The sequence below is a fragment of the Aquarana catesbeiana genome, linkage group LG01, assembly GCF_042186555.1.
Source record: "Aquarana catesbeiana isolate 2022-GZ linkage group LG01, ASM4218655v1, whole genome shotgun sequence".
Taxonomy (NCBI): domain Eukaryota; kingdom Metazoa; phylum Chordata; class Amphibia; order Anura; family Ranidae; genus Aquarana; species Aquarana catesbeiana.
The window spans coordinates 286,168,796-286,192,669 of NC_133324.1; the positions used below are offsets into that span (position 1 = coordinate 286,168,796).

The window sequence follows — 23,874 nt, forward strand, 5'->3', positions numbered from 1 at the left end:
TGTTTTAACCACTTCAGCCCCGGAATAATTTACCCCCTTCCTGACCAGAGCACTTTTTGCGATTCGGCACTGCGTCGCTTTAATTGACAATTGCGCGGTTGTGCGACGTGGCTCCCAAACAAAATTGACGCCTTTTTTTCTCACAAATAGAGCTTTCTTTTGGTGGTATTTGATCACCTCTGTAGTTTTTATTTTTTGCGCTATAAACAAAAAAATAGCGACAATTTTGAAAAAAAACCGCATTATTTTTTACTTTTTGCTATAATAAATACCCCCCAAAAATAATTAAAAAAACATTTTTTTCCTCAGTTTAGGCCAATACGTATTCTTCTACATATTTTTGGTAAAAAAAAATCGCAATAAGCGATTATTGATTGGTTTGCGCAAAAAGTTATAGCGCTTACAAAATAGGGGATAGTTTTATGGCATTTTTATAAATATTTTTTTTTTTACTAGTAATGGCGGTGATAAGCGATTTTTATTGTGACTGTGACATTATGGCGGACACATCGGACATTTTTGACACATTTTTGGGACCATTGTCATTTATACAGCAATCAGTGCTATAAAAATGCACTGATTCCTGTGTAAATGACACTGGCAGTGAAGGGGTTAACCACTAGGGGGCGGGATGGGTTAAGTCAGTACTAGGGAGTGATTCTAACTGTAGGGGGATGGGCTAGCTGTGACACATCACTGATCTCTGCTCCCGATGACAGGGAGCAGAGATCAGAGACACTGTCACTAGGCAGAATGGGGAGATGCTGTTTACATCAGCATCTCCCCGTTTGTCCTCTCTGTGAGGCGATCGCGGGTATGCCCACAGCGATCAAGTCCGCGGGACCTGCAACCCAACTCACGGATCCTCCGGCCGGCGCACGTGCTGCCGGCGGCATGCGCAATGGCACGGCGGGAAATTCAAATGGGACATACAGGTACGCCCATTTGACCAGCCGTGCCATTCTGCTGACGTACATCGGCGTGTGCCGGTCGGGAAGTGGTTAAGCTCCTGTATTTCTATTTTATAAGACTTTTCCAGTCTGTGTACATATTGGTCCATATCGGCCCTGGTTGGGAGAGAGCGTATATATGTTCTCATATCCCATTTTTCTTTGTCTTCTTCCTTCTGTTCTATTCATAGTCCAGTTACGTGTATTGGTGAGCTGTTTCTGGGGTGATTTGTTTGTTCCTTCCCTGATGATCCTGATACTGTGGATGATTCCACAATATTTACTAGTTCCTGTGATATCTGCAGTGTTTATAGTGTTTGGGGGGATTGTAACTGTAACTGCTGGAAGAATTCTTTGATATTTATTGTTTGCGTTGCTTGAGCCCCTGTAGTGCTTTTATTAACCTTTTCCTTCTCATCCTTTTTACTCCTTGGAGGTTGCAGTGTATTATTACCTTTTTTGGGTGCCATACTTGAGCCCAACAATCTGTATGTTGACTTGAAAACCTATTTATACCGTAGAAACTTCTCTATTATCTCCAATATTTCACTAAAGTTTCTAAAACTGGGAAAAAAAAAAGAGTGTAAAAAAAACTACAAAAAACAAAACAAAAAAACAATGGGGGTAGGTACCCCACAATTCTTCCCTTTTCTTCATTTTCTTTCTTTGGACTTATGGGTTTATTGTATTATACTACTAAACACAGGAGCTACAGGAATCAGTCCCTTTTATTCTCATTCATATAATCCACAGTGCACTATGCAGTCTTTTTTCTATAATGCTTTACCTTAACTTTTCTCTCAACTCAGTCTTTTAAATCACTCTTAAAGCTCTTCAATACGAACAATAGGCTTTATGACATACCTTGAGAGATGACATTATTTATAGAGCTATATAATCGGTATAAGCTTCTATTGATATTTGGATTTTTACATTGAGCGTTAACTCACCACCCCAAAGATTTTCTGACTTCTATCTGCTTCTCTCTTTCGGTCTCCAGAATCAGTAAGAAAGTATTCCTACTATCTTCCATGATTGCTTAGTTTCCTGTATTTTACTGTGCGTTTTCTTCCTTTTTCTCCTTTTCTACAATCTCCTTCCTTTTTCTTCAGGCTTTACTATTAATTTCCGGAGCCCTCTCGTGGCTCTTCTGATCCCTGATCACTGCCGCTCGTTCCAAGAATGCCGTCGGAGGGGGGGTCCCGAAGCGAACATCTTACGCTATCGGCTTCCGCCGACTCAACGAAGCTCACGCCCGGACCCGCTCCCACTCACCTAGTTTATCCTCGGAATGGAGCTGCGGCACCCCACAGGTCAGCTTCCCAATCTGTCCTGGTTAGAAGCAGGTGTCCCAGAAGAAGCAGCAAGAAATGTGAGAGCTAGTTAGGGTTTTCTGGATTGAATGGCGTCTCCAGCATCTGTTCAAGCAATCCTTTGGTCGGCTAATGCTGCAGCATGTCAGTCTCATTGACTCACGGAGCGGCCATCTTGGTCAGCAGCTCCTTCCCCTCCCCCAGACCCTATCTTGTTTGTAACCCCCACATTACAAAATTAAAGGTATTCTATTCTTTTATTTTCTATTCTATTCTAATCTATTATTTTCTATTCTATTAATTTCTATTCTATTCTATTCTATTCAAATTTATTGTATTCTAATTTTGAAATTCAGAGGATGGTCATATTCTTTCTATTCTATTCTATTCTATTCTATTGTTTTTTTCTATTCTATTCTATTTTCTATTCGAATTTTGGGAAATGTTTATATTCCTTCTATTTTTTTGTATTTTATTGTTTTTTTCTATTCTATGCTATTCTTTTCTATTCTATTCTTTTCTTTTCTATTTCGAATTTCAGAAGAGGGTTATTTTCTATTCTAATTCAAATATATTCTACTTGAAATTTGAATGTCAGAAAATTCTCAATTGTTTCTATTTTATTCTATTCTATTCTGTTCCATTACTTTCTATTCTATTTTATTCTGTTCTTTTATTCTCAATTTTATTTTGTTCTGTTTTACTCTATTCAAATTTATTCTATTTGAAACTCGAATTTCAGAACATGGTTATATTCTTTCTATTTTATTCTATTCTAGTCTCATGCTTTTTTCTATTCTTTTCTATTCTATTCTAATTTATTTTTTTCTATTTTACTCCATTTTTGGGAAATGATTATATTCTTTCTATTATATTGTATTCTATTCTATTGTTTTTTTCTTTTCTATTCTTTCCTATTATATTTTATTTTCTATTCTGTTCGAATTCATTCTATTCTAAATTTTAAATTTGGAAGAATGTTCTTTCTATTCCATTCTATTCTATAGCTTTTTTTTATTCTATTCTATTCTATTGAATTCAAATGTATTCTACTGGAAATATGAATTTCAGAAGATGGTTAAATTCTATTTTATTCTATTTTTTTATTTTATTCTATTCTATTCTAGTCCTTTATTTTCTATCTTCTTTTATTTTCTATTCTATTTTGTTCTGTTTCACTCTATTCTTTTCTAGTCTATTCTTTTATTTTCTATTCTATTCCTTTGGAAGATGGAAGTCTTGTCAGCGGTGACAGCACGCTGCTGGAAGGCTTCATTCTAAGGTAAGTATGTAATATTGTGCTAGTATGCGATGCATACTAGCACAATATGCCATTGTCTTACAGGGTTTTCCTTTTTTTTTTTTTAAGAAAAAGGGTTCACTACCACATTAAGGCTCACATGGAGGCTAACTTATCTGTTATCTGAGTTTGGACTTACACTCTCACCAGGATGCTGCAGAAAATAAGGCTGGCCAAATACTGTACTTATATATTTCTTTGGGTCAGCCTGAAAGATCTAACAGATTCCTCCTTCCATGCTAAACAGTTTGGATAGACGAATCACCCACTAGAGGCTTTTGTATTCTGACAGCTGGCATTGTATTCTCTTCAGCTAAGGATTTTCCAACCAGCTCCTTCAATGAAAGTTAATTGGAAAATTGACTTTTGTCAGTCTGAGTGTTGCCAACATGACCAACATGTCTGTTATAAGCACTAAGCTGAAGCAGGCCTTACAGCCTGATAAATCTCCTACAATAGGGACAGGTCAGGTCCCAGAAGATTTCCCAGCCAATCACAGCACGCAGCGCCCACAGACACAATGCTGGTGTCGAGGAGAGGAGGGGGAGAGGAGCGGGGCTTCGTTTGCCCGCATCGATGGACCCTGGGACAGGTGAGTGTCTGATTATTAAAAGTCAGCAGCTACACTTTGTAGCTGCTGACTTTTATATCGGTGGAACTCCGCTTTAACTATTATGCAAATTTGGAAGTTAATATTCAGATTAATTCAAAGTCCAAATATTTCCTAATATAAATACCTAAAATATATACAAAAAAGGTAAAAATAGAAAATAGGTAAGTATCTTGTTTCAGGGAAGACGTAGCCACTTGCCTGTAAACACATGGACTATTTAGAGAAACAGTTACGTACTGGTTGTGTTGTAACACTAAGTTAAAAATGTTCAGAGTTTGCGTTCAGTAAGGGAACTAGTAAAATGTAGTAATTCATATGTTTTCTAGATTAGGGGAACATTTAGCAGAAACAGAGAAGTTGAGGAATGTAATTTCTTTGCACAGATTAACCCGTTCGTGGTTGCAGACTGCAGATTAAATTTTCTCACACATTGGTAAATGAAAAAACGTATTTAGGTAGGAAGATTAGTCATGAAGTCATTATCAAGTTGGCTGCGGCAAAAATGATCCCCCTGTTGCATTCGGCAGGCAGTACCGCTGCTGAACATGAGTAATTCAAGTGAATGCGGCCAGTCTGAAATGAGTACCCCCAAATATTTTTCTTCTGTAGTGCTGGCTAACACTGTACCCCCAATGTTGTATTCTCTCACAAAGGGATTTTTTTTCCCTAGGTGCATTATTTTACATTTATGCCGCGTACACACAAGCGGAATTTCCGACAGAAAGAGTCTGATGGGAGCTTTTCATCATATATTCCGACCGTGTGTATGCCCCATCGGACTTTTTCTGTCAAAAATTCAGAAGGACTTAGAGAACATGTTCTATATTTTTCCGACAGAACAAATTACTGTCAAATTACTGTCGGAAAAACCTCTCGTCTGTATGCTGTTCCGACGCACCAAAAACAACGCGCGCTCTGAAGCAAGTACGAGACGGAAGCTATTGGCTATTGGCTATTGAACTTCCGTTTTCAAGTCCCGTCGTACGTATTGTACGTCACTGCGTTCTGGACAGTTGGAATTTGGTGTGACCGTGTGTATGCAAGACAGCTTCAGCAGAATTCCGTCGTAACTCCGTCGTAAAAACCTTCAGAGTTTATTCCAACGGCAAAACCGGTCATGTGTACAAGGCATTAGAAACATTGAACTGCAGTTTCCACTGCTTTGATTAATCTTCCAGCAATGCCAAATCATGCTCCATGTTACAGAAAAGGGGAACAATACAAGAACATATCGCACATCCAGAAAAGCAACCGGATGGTCAAACATCAAAAGGCGTGAGTGATAGATATTACATCCTTTGGGTGTGCCTCATCATCTGATCATTAGATTATTCATATTGTTGGGAGAAGAGCATGCTCAACTAATCTGTTTATGGGTAAAAGAACAGCTACAGTGTAGGAGAAGACAGAGAAAGAGATAAGAACAGGGAGAAGGAAAGGTGGGTTCCAGGGGAAAAAGAGAAGAGAGAGCAAGGGGGGAAGGGGTGGGTGTTGGAAGTCCCGTGAGGCCTGGCCTTGACTGTATCCACCTGGCTCATGGGCAATTAGCTATAGCGAGAGGAGAGTGCTGTGTATCTGCAGATGCCCATTGTAGTCCAGCCATGGATCCCAAGTCTTCAGATGGCATGAGTATCATTGAGTATGGAGGTTAGGGATGAGCTTCGAGTTCGAGTCGAACTCATGTTCGACTCGAACATTGGCTGTTCGCAAGTTCACCGAACAGCGAACAATTTGGGGTGTTCGCGGCAAATTCGAATGCCGCGGAACACCCTTTAAAAGTCTATGGGAGAAATCAAAAGTGCTAATTTTAAAGGCTAATATGCAAGTTATTGTCATAAAAAATGTTTGGGGACCTGGGTCCTGCCCCAGGGGACATGGATCAATGCAAAAAAAAGTTTTAAAAACGGCCGTTTTTTCAGGAGCAGTGATTTTAATAATGCTTAAAGTCAATCAATAAAAGTGTAATATCCCTTTAAATTTCGTACCTGGGGGGTGTCTATAGTGTGCCTGTAAAGGGGCGCATGTTTCCTGTGTTTAGAACAGTCTGACAGCAAAATGACATTTTGAAGGAAAAAACTCATTTAAAACTACCCGCGGCTATTGCATTGCCGACAATACACATAGAAGTTCATTGATAAAAACGGCATGGGAATTCCCCAAAGGGGAACCCCGAACCAAAATTAAAAAAAAAAAATGACGTGGGAGTCCCCCTAAATTCCATACCAGGCCCTTCAGGTCTGGTATGGATATTAAGGGGAACCCCGGCCAAAATTTTAAAAAAAAAATGACGTGGGGTTCCCCCTAAATTCCATACCAGACCCTTCAGGTCTGGTATGGATTTTAAGGGGAACCCCGCGCCAAAAAAAAAAAAAAAAAACGGCGTGGGGTCCCCCCAAAAATCCATACCAGACCCTTATCCGAGCACGCAACCTGGCAGGCCGCAGGAAAAGAGGGGGGGACGAGAGTGCGGCCCCCCCTCCCTCCTGAACCGTACCAGGCCACATGCCCTCAACATTGGGAGGGTGCTTTGGGGTAGCCCCCCAAAACACCTTGTCCCCATGTTGATGAGGACAAGGGCCTCATCCCCACAACCCTGGCCGGTGGTTGTGGGGGTCTGCGGGCGGGGGGCTTATCGGAATCTGGAAGCCCCCTTTAACAAGGTGACCCCCAGATCCCGGCCCCCCCCCTGTGTGAAATGGTAAGGGGGTACATAAGTACCCCTACCATTTCACGAAAAAAGTGTCAAAAATGTTAAAAATGACAAGAGACAGTTTTTGACAATTCCTTTATTTAAATGCTTCTTCTTTCTTCTAACTTCCTTCATCTTCTGGTTCTTCTGGTTCTTCTGGCTCTTCTGGTTCTTCCTCCGGCGTTCTCGTCCAGCATCTCCTCCGCGGCGTCTTCTATCTTCTTCTCCTCGGGCCGCTCCGCACCCATGGCATGGGGGGGAGGCTCCCGCTCTTCTTCTTTTCTTCTCTTCTTCTCTTCTTCATTTTCTTCTCCGGGCCGCTCCGCAATCCATGCTGGCATGGAGGGAGGCTCCCGCTGTGTGACGGCGCTCCTCGTCTGACAGTTCTTAAATAACGGGGGAGCGGGGCCACCCGGTGACCCCGCCCCCCTCTGACGCACGGTGACTTGACGGGACTTCCCTGTGATGTCACGGGGAATGCCACAGGGAAGTCCCGTCAAGTCACCGTGCGTCAGAGGGGGGCGGGGTCACCGGTGGCCCCGCCCCCCCGTTATTTAAGAACTGTCAGACGAGGAGCGCCGTCACACAGCGGGAGCCTCCCTCCATGCCAGCATGGATTGCGGAGCGGCCCAGAGAAGAAAATGAAGAAGAGAAGAAGAGAAGAAAAGAAGAAGAGAAGAGCGGGAGCCTCCCCCCCATGCCATGGGTGCGGAGCGGCCCGAGGAGAAGAAGACAGAAGACGCCGCGGAGGAGATGCTGGACGAGAACGCCGGAGGAAGAACCAGAAGAGCCAGAAGAACCAGAAGAACCAGAAGATGAAGGAAGATAGAAGAAAGAAGAAGCATTTAAATAAAGGAATTGTCAAAAACTGTCTCTTGTCATTTTTAACATTTTTGACACTTTTTTCGTGAAATGGTAGGGGTACTTATGTACCCCCTTACCATTTCACACAGGGGGGGGGCCGGGATCTAGGGGTCACCTTGTTAAAGGGGGCTTCCAGATTCCGATAAGCCCCCCGCCCGCAGACCCCCACAACCACCGGCCAGGGTTGTGGGGATGAGGCCCTTGTCCTCATCAACATGGGGACAAGGTGTTTTGGGGGGCTACCCCAAAGCACCCTCCCAATGTTGAGGGCATGTGGCCTGGTACGGTTCAGGAGGGAGGGGGGGCCGCACTCTCGTCCCCCCTCTTTTCCTGCGGCCTGCCAGGTTGCGTGCTCGGATAAGGGTCTGGTATGGATTTTTGGGGGGACCCCACGCCGTTTTTTTTTTTTTTTTTTTTGGCGCGGGGTTCCCCTTAAAATCCATACCAGACCTGAAGGGTCTGGTATGGAATTTAGGGGGAACCCCACGTCATTTTTTTTTTTTAATTTTGGCCGGGGTTCCCCTTAATATCCATACCAGACCTGAAGGGCCTGGTATGGAATTTAGGAGGACTCCCACGTCATTTTTTTTTTTTAATTTTGGTTCGGGGTTCCCCTTTGGGGAATTCCCATGCCGTTTTTATCAATGAACTTCTATGTGTATTGTCGGCAATGCAATAGCCGCGGGTAGTTTTAAATGAGTTTTTTCCTTCAAAATGTCATTTTGCTGTCAGACTGTTCTAAACACAGGAAACATGCGCCCCTTTACAGGCATACTATAGACACCCCCCAGGTACGAAATTTAAAGGGATATTACACTTTTATTGTTTCACTTTAAGCATTATTAAAATCACTGCTCCTGAAAAAACGGCCGTTTTTAAAACTTTTTTTTGCATTGATCCATGTCCCCTGGGGCAGGACCCAGGTCCCCAAACACTTTTTATGACAATAACTTGCATATAAGCCTTTAAAATTAGCACTTTTGATTATTCATGTTCGTGTCCCATAGACTTTAACGGTGTTCGCATGTTCCAACGAACTTTTTTCCTGTTCGCATGTTCTGGTGCGAACCGAACAGGGGGGTGTTCGGCTCATCCCTAATGGAGGTTAGCTTTTCATGTATCATGGTCCCCATGAGACATTGCTTAACCTCAAAGTTTATTGACGGACACTCCATGTTCTAGCTAGAGTCTGCCTGGCTGGTAAAAACACAAACCCCGCCAGCTTTGATTGGTGTTCGTGCAGATATAGCATAGATATGCCCAATGATTATGTTTTTTCATCTAACTCCAAATAGAAACTTTGGTTCTGCAGTCAAAGTCTATGAGATGCATATGCAATATACACAAAGTTAGGGTAGGTGTGTCAGACAGGTGTATGATAGTCAGATCATTGGAGTAAAGCTTTCAAATCACCAGTTTCACATTTATGACTAAAGTAAACATGTAAGGGCAAAACTTCAGAGATCAGTTGAAGAGACACTGAAGAACTGTAGTGAGCTGTTAAAGGAGAGCCAAATGTCTTGTGGCAAATAAGCTGACAGAATGATTGATAGAACTTTTTTAGGAAATGAATAGGCAGGTTAGTTTTAGGTAGGCTGTAGCTAAATAAACGGTTACAATAATAACTGACTTGGTATCCCCTAACCTCAGGTTGTCCTATACAGGAGTGCAATGGATTGGGGTACCTGGAGAGCTAAGAGGATATGAGGCAGCACATAAGCGACATGGGCGACTACCATGGAAATCACTCTTCGAACCAACAATTAAGCTACTGACAAATGGAATTCGGGTTTCAAGCCTTATCAGCAAATATCTGTCTTTCTTTGAAAAGTTAATTAAAAAACACTCGATTTGGTAAGCACAATGGATGAAGAGAAAATATACAGTATTTGGTATACTGAAATAGACGGATATATAAATAGATAGATTGATTTTTCAGTGGATTCAGTATTAGTGGATTCGAGAAATAGTGGTTCCCAAAGAATATACTACTGCTGACTATAAGCATGAGAAGTAGTCATCTCTTGATTTGGTGTGTATGAGTTTGGGAAGCCTATTAATACTGGTATTTCTTTTGTTACATAGATTTAAAACAACAGTCAACTTCGGTGACTAAGGCTCTGCATTCATCTATTTTTTTACAGTCAGCTGTTGTGTGAGAACGAACAGGTGCTAACGGAAGGACAGGCCATAAACTTCACCCAGCTAGGGTATACTCTTCGTGTGTTGGCAGATGAAGGAGCTGACAGCTTCTACAATGGATCCATCTCAAAGAAGATGATAGAGGACCTCCATAACGAGGGTTTGCTCTCCTTTTATTATATATCTTTCACCTAATACTATGTGGACTGATTTGTACTTCTTATTATTAGATTACACCATTCTGTGAACTTACAGTTGTATTTCAAAGAGGTTCAAACTTCAGTCATGTCAGTGTAGTGAGTTGGTAGGATTCACTTTCTGTAAAACTGAGATCTCTCCTTTAGGTATGTTAAGCTGGCTAAACACATTTACATCAATTTCTTGTTAGATTCAAACCAAATGTTCAATCATATTTGGAAGTGTTTATTACTGTTTTCCTGCATGCTCCAAAGTATGATCATAAATACAATCATAATAAAGATTGTTTTAAATCATTTTTCCTTCAATCACTTTCTCCTGTATCCCATAAACAGATCAATTCAGAAAAAAAGCCAGTCATTATACCACAAATACTGTAACCTAATTGAAAAAAATGGAAAAATTGCCCATTTACGTCCTTGTCTTTGACTTAAATATGTTAAAAAAGTGATCCAAAAATGCTTGGCCATAATTACATTTTTTTGAAGCTATGAGTGAAATATCAGATTACTAAACAACTGGAGTGAAAGGCATATGGGCACTTTTACATATATTCTTAAAAGGGCTTTTCTGCTTTCACCTTTAAACAGGGATTTAAGGGAACCAGTTAGATCTCTGCACTGACCGCAGCTAGTAAGCTTATTGAGACTTATACCCATAGGTTTATGTCTTCAGCGCAGGCCTGTACTGGCCATAGGGACTACAGGGAGATTCCCGGTGGGCTGATGGCTCAGTGGGCCAGTCAGGAGCAGTCCTGGAGCCGCTCCTCTCTGACAGTGAGTGATCGCAATTTCACTCCTGTCAGGAGGAGAAGCTTCCTTCCATTAGGCGTTATGCTCCCTCCAGCCTGCAGGGGGAGATAGACCAATGGCAGACTTTCCTTCCTCTCTCCCCTATCCCTTTTTATCACATAACTGGAGAGAGGAACGAGAAGCTGCCTTCAAAACGGTGAGTACATGTGGGAGGGGGAGGAGAGGGAGGACACTGATGTGAAGGGCTGCTGATGGGGGCTCTCTGATGGGGACTGTGATGTGAAGTGGGCTGCTGGTGGGGACTGTGATGTGAAGTGGGCTGCTGGTGGGAACTCTGATGTAAAGTGGGCTCCTGGTGGGGACTCTGATGTGAAGTGAGCTGCTGGTGGGGACTCTGATGTGAAGTTGGCTCCTGGTGGGGACTCTGATGTAAAGTTGGCTCCTGGTGGGGACTCTGATGTGAAGTGAGCTGCTGGTGGGGACTCTGATGTGAAGTGGGCTGCTGGTGGGGACTGCTATGTGAAGTGGGCTGCTGGTGGGGACTGTGATGTGAAGTGGGCTGCTGGTGGGGACACTCTGATGTAAGGGGGATGCTGTTGGGGACACTCTGATGTAAGGGGGACGCTGTTGGGGACACTCTGATGTAAGGGGGATGCTGTTGGGGACACTCTGATGTAAGGGGGATGCTGTTGGGGACACTCTGATGTAAGGGGGATGCTGTTGAGGACACTCTGATGTAAGGGGGACGCTGTTGAGGACACTCTGATGTAAGGGGGACGCTGTTGAGGACACTCTGATGTAAGGGGGACGCTGTTGGGGACACTCTGATGTAAGGGGGATGCTGTTGGGGACACTCTGATGTAAGGGGGATGCTGTTAGGGACACTCTGATGTAAGGGGGATGCTGTTGGGGACACTCTGATGTAAGGGGGATGCTGTTGGGGACACTCTGATGTAAGGGGGACGCTGTTGAGGACACTCTGATGTAAGAGGGACGCTTTTGGGGACACTCTGATGTAAGGGGGACGCTGTTGGGGACACTCTGATGTAAGGGGGATGCTGTTGGGGACACTCTGATGTAAGGGGGACTCTGTTGGGGACACTCTGATGTAAGGGGGATGCTGATGGGGACACTCTGATGTAAGGGGGACGCTGTTGGGGACACTCTGATGTAAGGGGGGCGCTGTTGGGGACACTCTGATGTAAGGGGGGCGCTGTTGGGGACACTCTGTAAGGGGGGTGCTGTTGGGGACACTCAAAATTAAAGTGGGACAGTCATGAGGAAGTCCAGGGCCAAATTTTTGTCCCAGTCCAGCCCTGCTTCAGCGTAACAAAGATGGGTATCTCCAAACATGATGGCTTTTGGATGAAGGAGTTTTTCCATGTCTCTGGTGAACTTGGAAATCCCCTGTAGCAGTTATTACTCTACATAGTTTAAACAGATCAACAAATAATATAAAGAGTTAAGATTTCAGCCAAGGTATAGGACAACCTAATCTGGCCATTTTCCTTACACCACCATGGACCTTATATGTTTGTTTGTCCTTTTATTTTGATTTGGTGGACTACTTGGTACTCCTGAGGAAGCTCATTTAGTGAGCAAAACATTTAGAGTTAATTTTTTTTGCACCTAATTTTTCACTTTTACTTTGGGGTGTCACATGGGGCACATGGTTTACTAGGATGGTGAACAAGCAGTTTACAATGTAGTTATGAGAGCTTTTTTTGACTGAGACCAACAAGTCTCTGTCTTGGATGCATGACACCATACCACGGTAATTGGCCAAGCAAATAACTTAGTAGGTTACAATGGAGATATGAGAATTACCTTTTTTTGACTGAGACCAACGAGTGGCTTGGATGCAAGACACCATACCACTATAACTGACCAGTCAAATTGCCTTGTAGGTTACAATGGAGATATGAGAATTTACTTTTTCTGACTCGGACCAACAAGTGGCTTGGATGCAAGACACCGTACCACGGTAATTGGCCAGTTAAATTGTTTGAGAGAGGGAGGACTCCTTGTAGATAGTGACCATTAGGGATGAGCTTCGTGTTCGAGTCGAACCCATGTTCGACTCGAACATCGGCTGTTCGATCGTTCGCCGAATTGCGAATGGGCCGTTCGCGCTAAATTCGTGTGGCGCGTCACGGCCCATAATTCACTGCGGCATCGCAGTGCATTGCTGGCTGATGATTGGCCAAGCATGCACTATGACCCGCATGCTTGGCCAATCACAGCGCCGTCAGTAGAGAGAGCTGTAATTGGCCAAAGCCAGGGTGGCTTTGGCCAATTATGGCTCAGGGGATTTAGTACACACCCCACACTATATAAGGCCGCCTGCACGGCGGCCCTGTGTAGTGTGTGTTCTGGTGTGCTGAGAGATAGAGAGAGAGAGAGACAGTGTCATTTGATTTGAGTTAGATAGATTAGGCAGAACAGTCAGTCAGTTAGCTGCACTTACAGTGTATTGTGTATATATATATGCATCCCAGGTGTTGCATATATATATATATATATACACTGTATTCAGTTTAGCTAGATCCGTTCCTGTTATCTTCTATCTAGACTATTTACATTTAATGCAGTGCGTCCTGCTCACAGTGTTCAGCTAGATCCGTTCCTGCTATTTACATTTAGTGCAGTGCGTCCTGCTCACAGTGTTCAGCTAGATCCGTTCCTGTTATCTTCTAGACTATTTACATTTAGTGCAGTGCGTCCTGCTCACAGTGTTCAGCTAGATCCGTTCCTGCTATTTACATTTAGTGCAGTGCGTCCTGCTCACAGTGTTCAGCTAGATCCGTTCCTGTTATCTTCTAGACTATTTACATTTAGTGCAGTGCGTCCTGCTCACAGTGTTCAGCTAGATCCGTTCCTGTTATCTTCTAGACTATTTACATTTAGTGCAGTGCGTCCTGCTCACAGTGTTCAGCTAGATCCGTTCCTGTTATCTTCTAGACTATTTACATTTAGTGCAGTGCGTCCTGCTCACAGTGTTCAGCTAGATCCGTTCCTGTTATCTTCTAGACTATTTACATTTAGTGCAGTGCGTCCTGCTCACAGCGTTCAGCTAGATCCGTTCCTGTTAAATTCCTACTGACAGGCAGGCTTGTCTGGTTACAGTATATAAAGCTACCTGAAGAAAATTACAGGTGTTCTATTTGATCCTATTAGTACCACGGTCAGGCAGCTAGACTATTTACATTTAGTACAGTGCGTCCTGCTCACAGTGTACAGCTAGATCCGTTCCTGTTATCTTCTAGACTATTTACATTTAGTGCAGTGCGTCCTGCTCACAGTGTACAGCTAGATCCGTTCCTGTTATCTTCCTACTGACAGGCAGGCTTGTCTGGTTACAGTATATAAAGCTACCTGAAGAAAATTACAGGTGTTCTATTTGATCCTATTAGTACCACGGTCAGGCAGCTAGACTATTTACATTTAGTACAGTGCGTCCTGCTCACAGTGTTCAGCTAGATCCGTTCCTGTTATCTTCCTACTGACAGGCAGGCTTGTCTGGTTACAGTATATAAAGCTACTTGAAGAAAATTACAGGTGTTCTATCCCAGCTTAGTGCAGCTACAGGCCATTAGTATGTCTGGAAGGCCAAGAAGGAGAGGCAGACAGTCACAAGCCAATAAGAGAGGGCAAGCAGGCTCTGTGTCTAGTGCTGGTCGTGAAGACGGTGCATCCTCATCAGCACGTGGCCATGGGACACGCTTGGCCTTTTTTTCGGCAGCTGGCCGTGTTGAGCCGCAACATGCGGAAGACTTGGTCGAGTGGATGACCAAGCCGTCCTCATCCTCCTCATCCTCTCTCACCCATGCCCAGGGTGCTTTGTCTGGCAAAGCAGCGGCCTCTTCCCTCAGCTCAATGTCATCAGTGACTCCTTCCCTAGCTCCACCATGTCCTCATGAGGATTCCCTCGAACTGTTTGACCACAGTGTTGGGTACATGCTCCAGGAGGATGCCCAGCGTTTGGAAGGCTCTGATGACGATACTGAGCTCGATGAAGGCAGTAACATGAGCACGGACAGAGGGGGTGCCCAAGAAGGACAGCAATCTGGCAGTCATGCTCCCCCTGCTGCAGCATACTGCCAGGTTTGCTCCAGTGATGAGGAGGGAGGGGATGATGAGGTCACTGACTCAACGTGGGTGCCTGATAGGAGAGAGGAGGAGGAGGAGGAGGAGGAGGAGGAGGAGGCGGCGGCACATCACCAACGAGGCAGGATGCCCTCCAGGGGCCAGCCTAAGGGCAGCACATTGACTGCATCACACCCCAAAGCTCCACATGTGCAGGGCGCTGCAGTCTCTGCACGTTATTCAAAAAGTTCTTTGGTGTGGGCCTTTTTTGAGACGAGTGCATCAGATCGCACCGCTGCTATTTGCAACATATGTCTCAAGCGTATCTCGCGTGGCCAAAACATCTCCCGCTTGGGTATCACATGCTTGACCAGACATATGTTGACCTGCCATGCAGTTCGTTGGCAAGCGTATCTAAAAGACCCACACCAAAGAACAAAGAGGATCTCTCCTTGCTCCTCATCAGCTGAGATTTCCAACCCCACTAGACCTTCAGTCCTCTCTGAGACCTGCAGTGAGAGGAATGAAGGTGTAGAATTAGGTGTGTCACAGCCAAGTACTTGTGGGCAATCTGCTTTTGGTACACCGACGTCAGATTGTACCAGGCAAATTTCCCTGCCCCAGCTGCTACACCGCCGAAAGAAGTTTGCTCCCAGCCATCCACATGCCCAGCGGTTGAATGCTAGCTTGGCAAAATTGCTAGCACTTCAACTGCTGCCTTTTCAGTTGGTAGACTCTGCCCCCTTCCGTGAGTTTGTGGAATGTGCGGTTCCTCAGTGGCAGGTACCCAAACGCCACTTTTTCTCACGGAAGGCGATTCTGGCTCTCTACCGGCATGTGGAAGGCAATGTCCATGCCTCGCTGGACAGGGCGGTCAGCGGTAAGGTGCATATTACCGCTGACTCATGGTCCAGCAGGCATGGACAGGGACGTTACCTAAGTTTCACGGCGCATTGGGTGACTCTGCTGGCAGCTGGGAAGGATGCAGGACAAGGTGCAGTAGTGTTGGAGGTTGTTCCGCCACCACGCCTCCAAAATGCTGATTGTGACACACCTCTCTCCTCCACCCCCTCCTCTTCTTCTTCCTCCATGGCCTCTTCCTCGGAACCAGCGGTGCTCCGTAGGCGTTCAAGGGGCTACGCAAGTACGCAGGCCAAAAGATGCCATGCGGTGCTTGAGCTGGTGTGCTTGGGGGACAGGAGCCACACTGGGGCAGAGGTTCTGTCAGCTCTGCAGGGGCAGGTTCAGAGGTGGTTGACGCCACGCCAACTTAAGGCAGGAATGGTGGTTTGCGACAATGGCACCAACCTCCTCTCTGCCCTCCGACAGGGACAAATGACCCATGTGCCCTGTTTGGCTCACGTCCTTAACTTGGTGGTGCAGCGGTTCTTGGGCAGGTACCCGGGCTTACAGGATGTCCTGAGGCAGGCCAGGAAAGTCTGTGTGCATTTCCGCCGGTCATATAATGCCAGTGCTCGGCTGACGGACCTCCAAAAGGAGTTTAACCTGCCCAAGAACCGCCTAATCTGTGACATGCCCACCAGGTGGAACTCAACGTTGGCCATGCTGCAGCGGCTGCACACGCAGCAGAGGGCCATCAATGAGTACCTGTGCGACTATGGCACCAGGACAGGGTCAGGGGAGCTTGGTTTTTTTTCCCCACGCCAGTGGGCCATGATCAGGGATGCATGCACTGTCCTGTCACCATTCGAGGAGGCCACGAGGATGGTGAGCAGTGACAGTGCATGCATCAGTGACACTGTCCCCCTTGTCCACCTGTTGGAGCACACGCTGCGTGGAATAATGGACAGGGCACTTGAGGCAGAACAGAGGCAGGAAGAGGAGGACTTCCTTAGCTCTCAAGGCCCCCTTTATCCAGACAGTGTTCCTGCGTGCCCGCCGATCACACAGGAAGAGGACGAGGAGGAAGAGGAGGAGGAGGAAGATTGTGTCAGTATGGAGGTGGAGCCTGGCACTCAGCATCAGCAGCAGTCTTTAAGGGATCAGTCCCAAGAAACACATGGACTTGTACGTGGCTGGGAGGAGGTGGCTGCGGACCATGTCGTTCTTAGTGACCCAGAGGACTCCGGACCGAATGCCTCAGCAAACCTACGCTGCATGGCCTCCCTGATCCTGCAAAGCCTGCGTAAGGATCCTCGTATTCGTGGTATCAAGGAGAAGGACCAATACTGGCTGGCAACCCTCCTTGATCCACGTTACAAGGGTAAGGTTGCGGACCTTATCTTGCCATCGCAGAGGGAGCAGAGGATGAAACATCTTCGGGAGGCCTTGCAGAAAGGTCTGTGCAACGCGTTCCCAGAGACTGGGAGGTTACAAACTCCTGTTTCTGGACAACGTGTTGCTGAGGCTTCGGTCAGTCAAAGAAGGAGCGGTGGAGAAGGTGGCCGTCTGACCGATGCGTTCAGACAATTTTTTGGTCCGCAGCCCCAAGGTATGATCGGTTCCAGCAACCATCGCCAGCGTCTGTTTTACATGGTGCAGGAATACCTAGGGGCAAGATCAGACTTGGACACCTTTCCCACCGAAAATCCTCTGGGTTACTGGGTCTTGAGGATGGATCACTGGCCAGAGCTTGCACAGTATGCAATTGAGCTACTGGCCTGTCCTGCATCCAGCGTTCTTTCGGAACGCACATTCAGTGCTGCTGGAGGCGTGGTAACCGATCACAGGGTGCGTCTGTCCACCGACTCGGTCGATCGGCTGACCTTCATAAAAATGAATGAGTCTTGGATCACCACCAGCTACCAAGCACCTGATGCTGATGTAACCGAATAATTTTTTTTGAAATCTCAGATCCCTTCAAAGACTGCCTATGCTGATGCTGAGTGACTATCCCTGAGTAATTATCCTCTTCCTCCTCAATCATCACGCTGATAGCTTGTAAGAACATTTTTGGTTCTGGGCGCCACCACCAGTACCTAAGGCACAATTTTTCAGCCCCTGTTTAACAGGGGCGTGTAATTACAATTTTTGATGTAATACTTTGCAGCAGGGCTCGTTCCTGCATTCCAACTAGAGTGTCTGTGAGGGGTTGCAGTGTTGTGGCACCAGCACCAGTGCCTAGGGCCCAATTTTTCTGCCCCTGTCTAACAGGGGCGTGTAATTACAATTTTTGATGCAATACTTTGCAGCAGGGCTCGTTCCTGCGTTCCAACTAGAGTGTCTGTGAGGGGTTGCAGTGTTGTGGCACCAGCACCAGTGCCTAAGGCCCAATTTTTCTGCCCCTGTCTAACAGGGGCGTGTAATTACAATTTTTGATGCAATACTTTGCAGCAGGGCTCATTCCTGCGTTCCAACTAGAGTGTCTGTGAGGGGTTGCAGTGTTGTGGCACCAGCACCAGTGCCTAAGGCCCAATTTTTCTGCCCCTGTCTAACAGGGGCGTGTAATTACAATTTTTGATGCAATACTTTGCAGCAGGGCTCGTTCCTGCGTTCCAACTAGAGTGTCTGTGAGGGGTTGCAGTGTTGTGGCACCAGCACCAGTGCCTAAGGCCCAATTTTTCTGCCCCTGTCTAACAGGGGCGTGTAATTACAATTTTTGATGCAATACTTTGCAGCAGGGCTCGTTCCTGCGTTCCAACTAGAGTGTCTGTGAGGGGTTGCAGTGTTGTGGCACCAGCACCAGTGCCTAAGGCCCAATTTTTCTGCCCCTGTCTAACAGGGGCGTGTAATTACAATTTTTGAAGCAATAATTTGCAGCAGGGCTCGTTCCTGCGTTCCAACTAGAGTGTCTGTGAGGGGTTGCAGTGTTGTGGCACCAGCACCAGTGCCTAAGGCCTAATTTTTCAGCTCCTGTTCAACAGGGGCATGTAATTACAATTCTTGATCTAATATTTCACAGCAGGGCCCTGTGAGGGCTTACAGTGTTGTGGCCACAGCAACACCTAAGGCCCAAATTTCTGCTGAGTATATAGGGCAGGACCCTACTTTCAAACATCTAACTTACAAACGACTCCTACTTGCAAACGGAAGGAGACAACAGGAAGTGAGATGAAATCTACCCCTAGGAAGGGAAATTCTCTCCTGTAAGAGTTAATATGGGAAAACAATTTCTCTTTTCCACTGATGCTTTCCAATCCTTGTTCCACAAAAAACCCAAATTTTCAAAAAACATTTTTCATTGGGACAAAAAAGTGAGGTGAAATCTTCTGAAGAGGAGGAAAGACAGCAAAACAAATGTCACAGGGGTGATAACCCTTCCCTATGTTTTCCAAAAAGCTTAGAAAAGATTTTTTGGCTGGAGCTAAACACGTTAAAAATGTTCAAAATTACAAACAGATTCTACTTAACAACAAACCTACAGTCCCTGTCTTGTTTGCACCGCCTGTATACTGCTGTTCAGAGTATATAGGGCCTGGTGGCCCCACACCTTTCCTTATTTTAATTTGGGTGCGGGGTTCCCCTTAATATCCATACAAGACCCAAAGGGCCTGGTAATGGACTGGGGGGTACCCATGCCGTTTGTCTCACTGATTTTCATCCATATTGCCATGACCCGACATGACATTAAACCCGCAAGCAGTTTTAAATGAGATTTTTTCCTTTAAAAATGACATTTGGTGCAGGGACTGTTCTAAACATGGGAAACACGCGTCACTTTACAGGCATACTATAGACACCCCCCAGGTACGATATTTAAAGGAATATTTCACTTTTTTTTTTTTTACTTTAAGCATCATTAAAATCACTGCTCCCGAAAAAACGGCCGTTTTTAAAAGTTTTTTTTGCATTGATACATGTCCCCTGGGGTAGGACCCGGGTCCCCAAACCCTTTTTAGGACAATACCATGCAAATTAGCCTTTAAAATGAGCACTTTTGATTTCGAACGTTCGAGTCCCATAGACGTCAATGGGGTTCTAACGTTCGTGCGAACTTTCGGTCCGTTCGCGGGTTCTGGTGCGAACCGAACCGGGGGGTGTTCGGCTCATCCCTAGTGACCATCTATCTGATACACTTATATTATAGGGATAGGCTAAAAAGATTAGCAGACTAGTACTATTGGCCTATCCTTCCACCTTTTGCTCTCCTACAGAATCAATATGTTTTCCATCCTATAAATTTATACATGTACACTCATTTCTTTCTTTTCATGATATATTTCATAATCAACAAAGGTTGATTTTTTTCTTTCTTATTGGCGCGTGGGCATGTGCACCCCCATTTCTATTTTTTTCAGTACAATTACTGTACTTGCCAGCTTAAGAGAGTTTGTACATTATAGTAGACAATATGTTTAGTAGTAATATAGGACAACCTAAGATTAATTGCATAATCCTATACTTTATTTAGTAGCTCTTCTGCTGTCATTTACTTTTAGTATGATTTTCTTTAACTAGAATAATTTTTTATATTTTCTCCATATGGAATTGCATAATTCCACCATTGTGAATAATTCAACTGCTCTCAGTTACTTTTTTGATTTCCTTTAGCTATATTAATTGTCTTTTCTCCATATTCTTTTGCACCATACTAATTCATAGTATAATGTGTTTGTATTAGGAAGTTTTTTGACTGCAGAAGACTTACAAAATTACAAGGTGGAAATCGTAAGACCTTTGAACTTTTCTCTTGGACCCTACACTTTGTATTCTCCTCCACCCCCAGCAGGAGGAGCTTTAATTAGCTTCCTTCTCAATATACTAAAAGGTAAAAACATTATATTCATCTAGGCAGGTAATAAACTCCCACAAGTTGTGTTTTGTTTTTTATATACTATGAAAAAAATTCCATAAAAGTATAGTTTCATTGGATGCTTGGGTATGATTTGATTGCAGTTTTAGCATAATACTGACTAATGAGGAGACACCCTTTTCTTCGCTTTTAAATGCATTTGAATATATATTTTTAATTACTAAACTGGTGTGACATTGGGACCCAACACCTAATAAAAATTATACCCTCCAGGTTCCAAAAAATTCAAGTAAATACATCTTAAACAAAGGGGAGTCACCGGGGCAATACATGCAATAGACCTACAATAAAAATTCTAGTTCTGACTACAACCCCAGTAGGTTATTAACACGACTTGCAATACAACACACCAGAACAGGTTTTGATAATCATATAAAAACTACACTTTATTAATCAATACATCTTAAAATCAAAATCATTAAAATCTTGGCCAAGATTGATATACGATTAATGAGCTACCTAATGCTGACACAATGGGGGTTATTTACGAAAGGCAAATCCACTTTGCACTACAAGTGCAAACTACAAGTGCAAAGTGCACTTGGAAATGCAGTCGCTGTAGATCCGAGGGGGACATGCAAGGAAAATAAAAAACAGCATTTTAGCTTGCACATGATTGGATAATAAAATTGGCAGAGCTTCCCCTCATTTCAGATCTACCCCTCAGATTTACAGCGACTGCACTTCCAAGTGCACTTTCAGTGCAATTTCAAGTGCACTTTGCACTTGTAGTTTGCACTTGTAGTGCAAAGTGGATTTGCCTTTTGTAAATAACCCCCAATGCATCCTTTAAAATATCATATATATTGTAACCTATATGTGAGTCCAAAACAAAGAGAGCTATAATCCATAAATGTCCAATCAGCATGTCTCATAAAGGTATCTATCAAATGGACTCAGTAATATATAACACCCACTGCCATAAATTCAGAAGGGAGTCCATCAAAAACAACCAATTGGCCATCAAACATGATACACATTACATAGTTACATAGTTACATAGTAGGTGAGGTTGAAAAAAGACACAAGTCCATCAAGTCCAACCTATGTGTGTGATTATGTTAGACATCGGACATCGGACATTTATGGTTTCTAGCTCTCTTTGTAGCTGGCCAGCTAAGACCTGTCCTAGGTTGCTAAAGTGACTTACATGCATATACAGCTAGACCTAATAACCTTAATACAGTTTATATGCTCACATGTGAGAGGTAAAAGCAAAGTTATTTACTGTGACTTTATATATGGATGTCATATAACAGTTGTATATTGTGTTCACAGAAGCAAAACCAGAAAGCATAGAGTTAAGCCTTTGTGACTCTCAGGAGTTTTGGCCAGTCACAGCCACTCTCACACTGAGCAAGAGTTTAGGCCAATCACAGCCAGCCTTGCATCTATTATTTTGTCTAGAAAATTACCCAGCACATTGCTAAAGCTCATTATATCAGAGAGAGTGGACCTGAACAGAGTGCAGTTTTATGGAAGCAAGTGGCCAAAATAGGTAGTTAATACAGTTATATATGTTACTATTGTTATATAATGTGATTAGAACTGTATACTGAACTAGTTATGTGTTCACTTGTAGTTCCACCAAACAAACCAAATCAACAAATCAAATCAGCAAACGAGCATGCAAACTGCAAATTGCAATATCAAACAAGTAAAACTATTTCTTAAGCCTCAGATATACCTCTCAGAGAGATCATAAAGTGTCTAAGGAACTTTAAAGTGAAAGTACAGATACTGAAGAGAGAAATACATCTACCATTTTATGTAAAATGACAAGATCGAACAGTTGAATCGCCATTTTGTTATACTTTATTCAACATGTTTGTACATGCACTGCCTGCTGCTAAATTGTTAGTGTTATATATGAAGAATAGCTGAGGTTAATAAAGAAGATATCATAGAGGTTTGGTGTGCTCTTTAAACCTACTGCTTCCATAGAACGACACTAGAGGAATTATAAAGTAAAAGATAGTCTTGTTGGGACTAAAAGCTCAGAGATTACAATTCTTCTAATGCCACAGCGCATAAGGCACTTCATAGTGCTGCGCCTGCCACACTCTTTGTTTTGGACATATATACACGTAGGGTACAATATATATGATGTTTTAAAGGGTACATTGTGTCAGCATTAGGTAGCTCACTGTATATCAGTTTTGGCCAAGATTTTAATAGTATTTGATTTTAGAATGTATTGATTAATAAAGTGTAGTTTTTATATGATTATCCAAACCTGTTTTGGTGTGTTGTATTGAGATTTTTGTTAATAACCTACAGGGGTTGTAGTCAGAACTAAGATTTTTAATGGAGGTTTACTAATCGTGGGACCCAGTTTTCATACCACTCCCTCTGACCTGGACTATTGTTACAAAAAAGCTAGCCATATGGATGTTCATAGAACTGTTGATTTTAGCCAATACAAAGTGCAGTAGCCCACAAATATTACATATAAACCTGTTAACTGATCTAGCTAAAGTAATCTAACGTTGTTGTCATGATTTACTGCTTTTTGCACATCCTTGTTACCCTTTGCCCTGCTTTATTGAACTTGCCCACACTAAAGCCTAGTACACACTACAGTTCAGGTTGGAGCCATTGTACTAACAATCTGATGTTAGTACAGTGATCTCCCCTACTGTGCTATTGTGTTCTGACAGAGGGATGTCCCCCCTGCCAGAACACTGTGGTCAGAGCTCCCAGCCATTGGCTGAGGGTGCTGATCGGGAGTCAGTCAGCAGAACTTTTTTTCGGTCATGCCCCTTCGACAGAAGCCGTCACTACAGCCAGCTTCTGTTGGACCGGTTGCAGTACACACGGGCCGAATGACCGTGCCCTCTTTTTCAGTCATCAAACCCAGAAAGGTTTGCCGACTGGCTCCTGATCAGCGCTCTCAGCCAATGGCTGAGAGCACTGATCGGGAACCGGTTGGCAGACCTTTTTCAGTCATGCCCCTTTGACAGAAGCCGTCTGAACAACCAGCTTCTGTCGGACCGGCTGCAGTACACACGGGCCTAATGTTGCCTGACATTCAGCCTGTGTGTTCTAGGCTTAAAGTGCTACTAAACCTACAACCATAAAATCAGTCTGTATATGCAGTAAAGCATGCTTGTTATACTCACTGTGGAACTTAAGGGGTTAATCATCTGCATTGTGTAAAAAGGCTGTTTGATCTTGTATGCACAGATCCTCATCTTCTACCACTGACTCCAGAACAGGCCTGGATAAGACAGAGTCAGGCTGCACATGCTCAG

The 23,874-nt window shown here is 44.1% G+C and overlaps 1 protein-coding gene across 4 annotated transcripts in view; it reads left to right on the forward strand.

The window, feature by feature from the left end:
* The window catches only part of GGT5 (gamma-glutamyltransferase 5), a 173,920-nt gene that overhangs the window by 88,461 nt on the left and 61,585 nt on the right, over positions 1-23,874 (forward strand). The window contains exons 4-7 of one of the 4 annotated variants that reach the window (XM_073629222.1): positions 5,355-5,451; positions 9,380-9,583; positions 9,874-10,031; positions 20,429-20,575. In XM_073629222.1, the coding sequence (XP_073485323.1) occupies positions 5,355-5,451; positions 9,380-9,583; positions 9,874-10,031; positions 20,429-20,575 (606 nt within the window). The remainder of the gene's footprint in view (positions 1-5,354; positions 5,452-9,379; positions 9,584-9,873; positions 10,032-20,428; positions 20,576-23,874) is intronic. The other 3 variants (XM_073629223.1, XM_073629225.1, XM_073629224.1) reach the window with 3 other exon arrangements.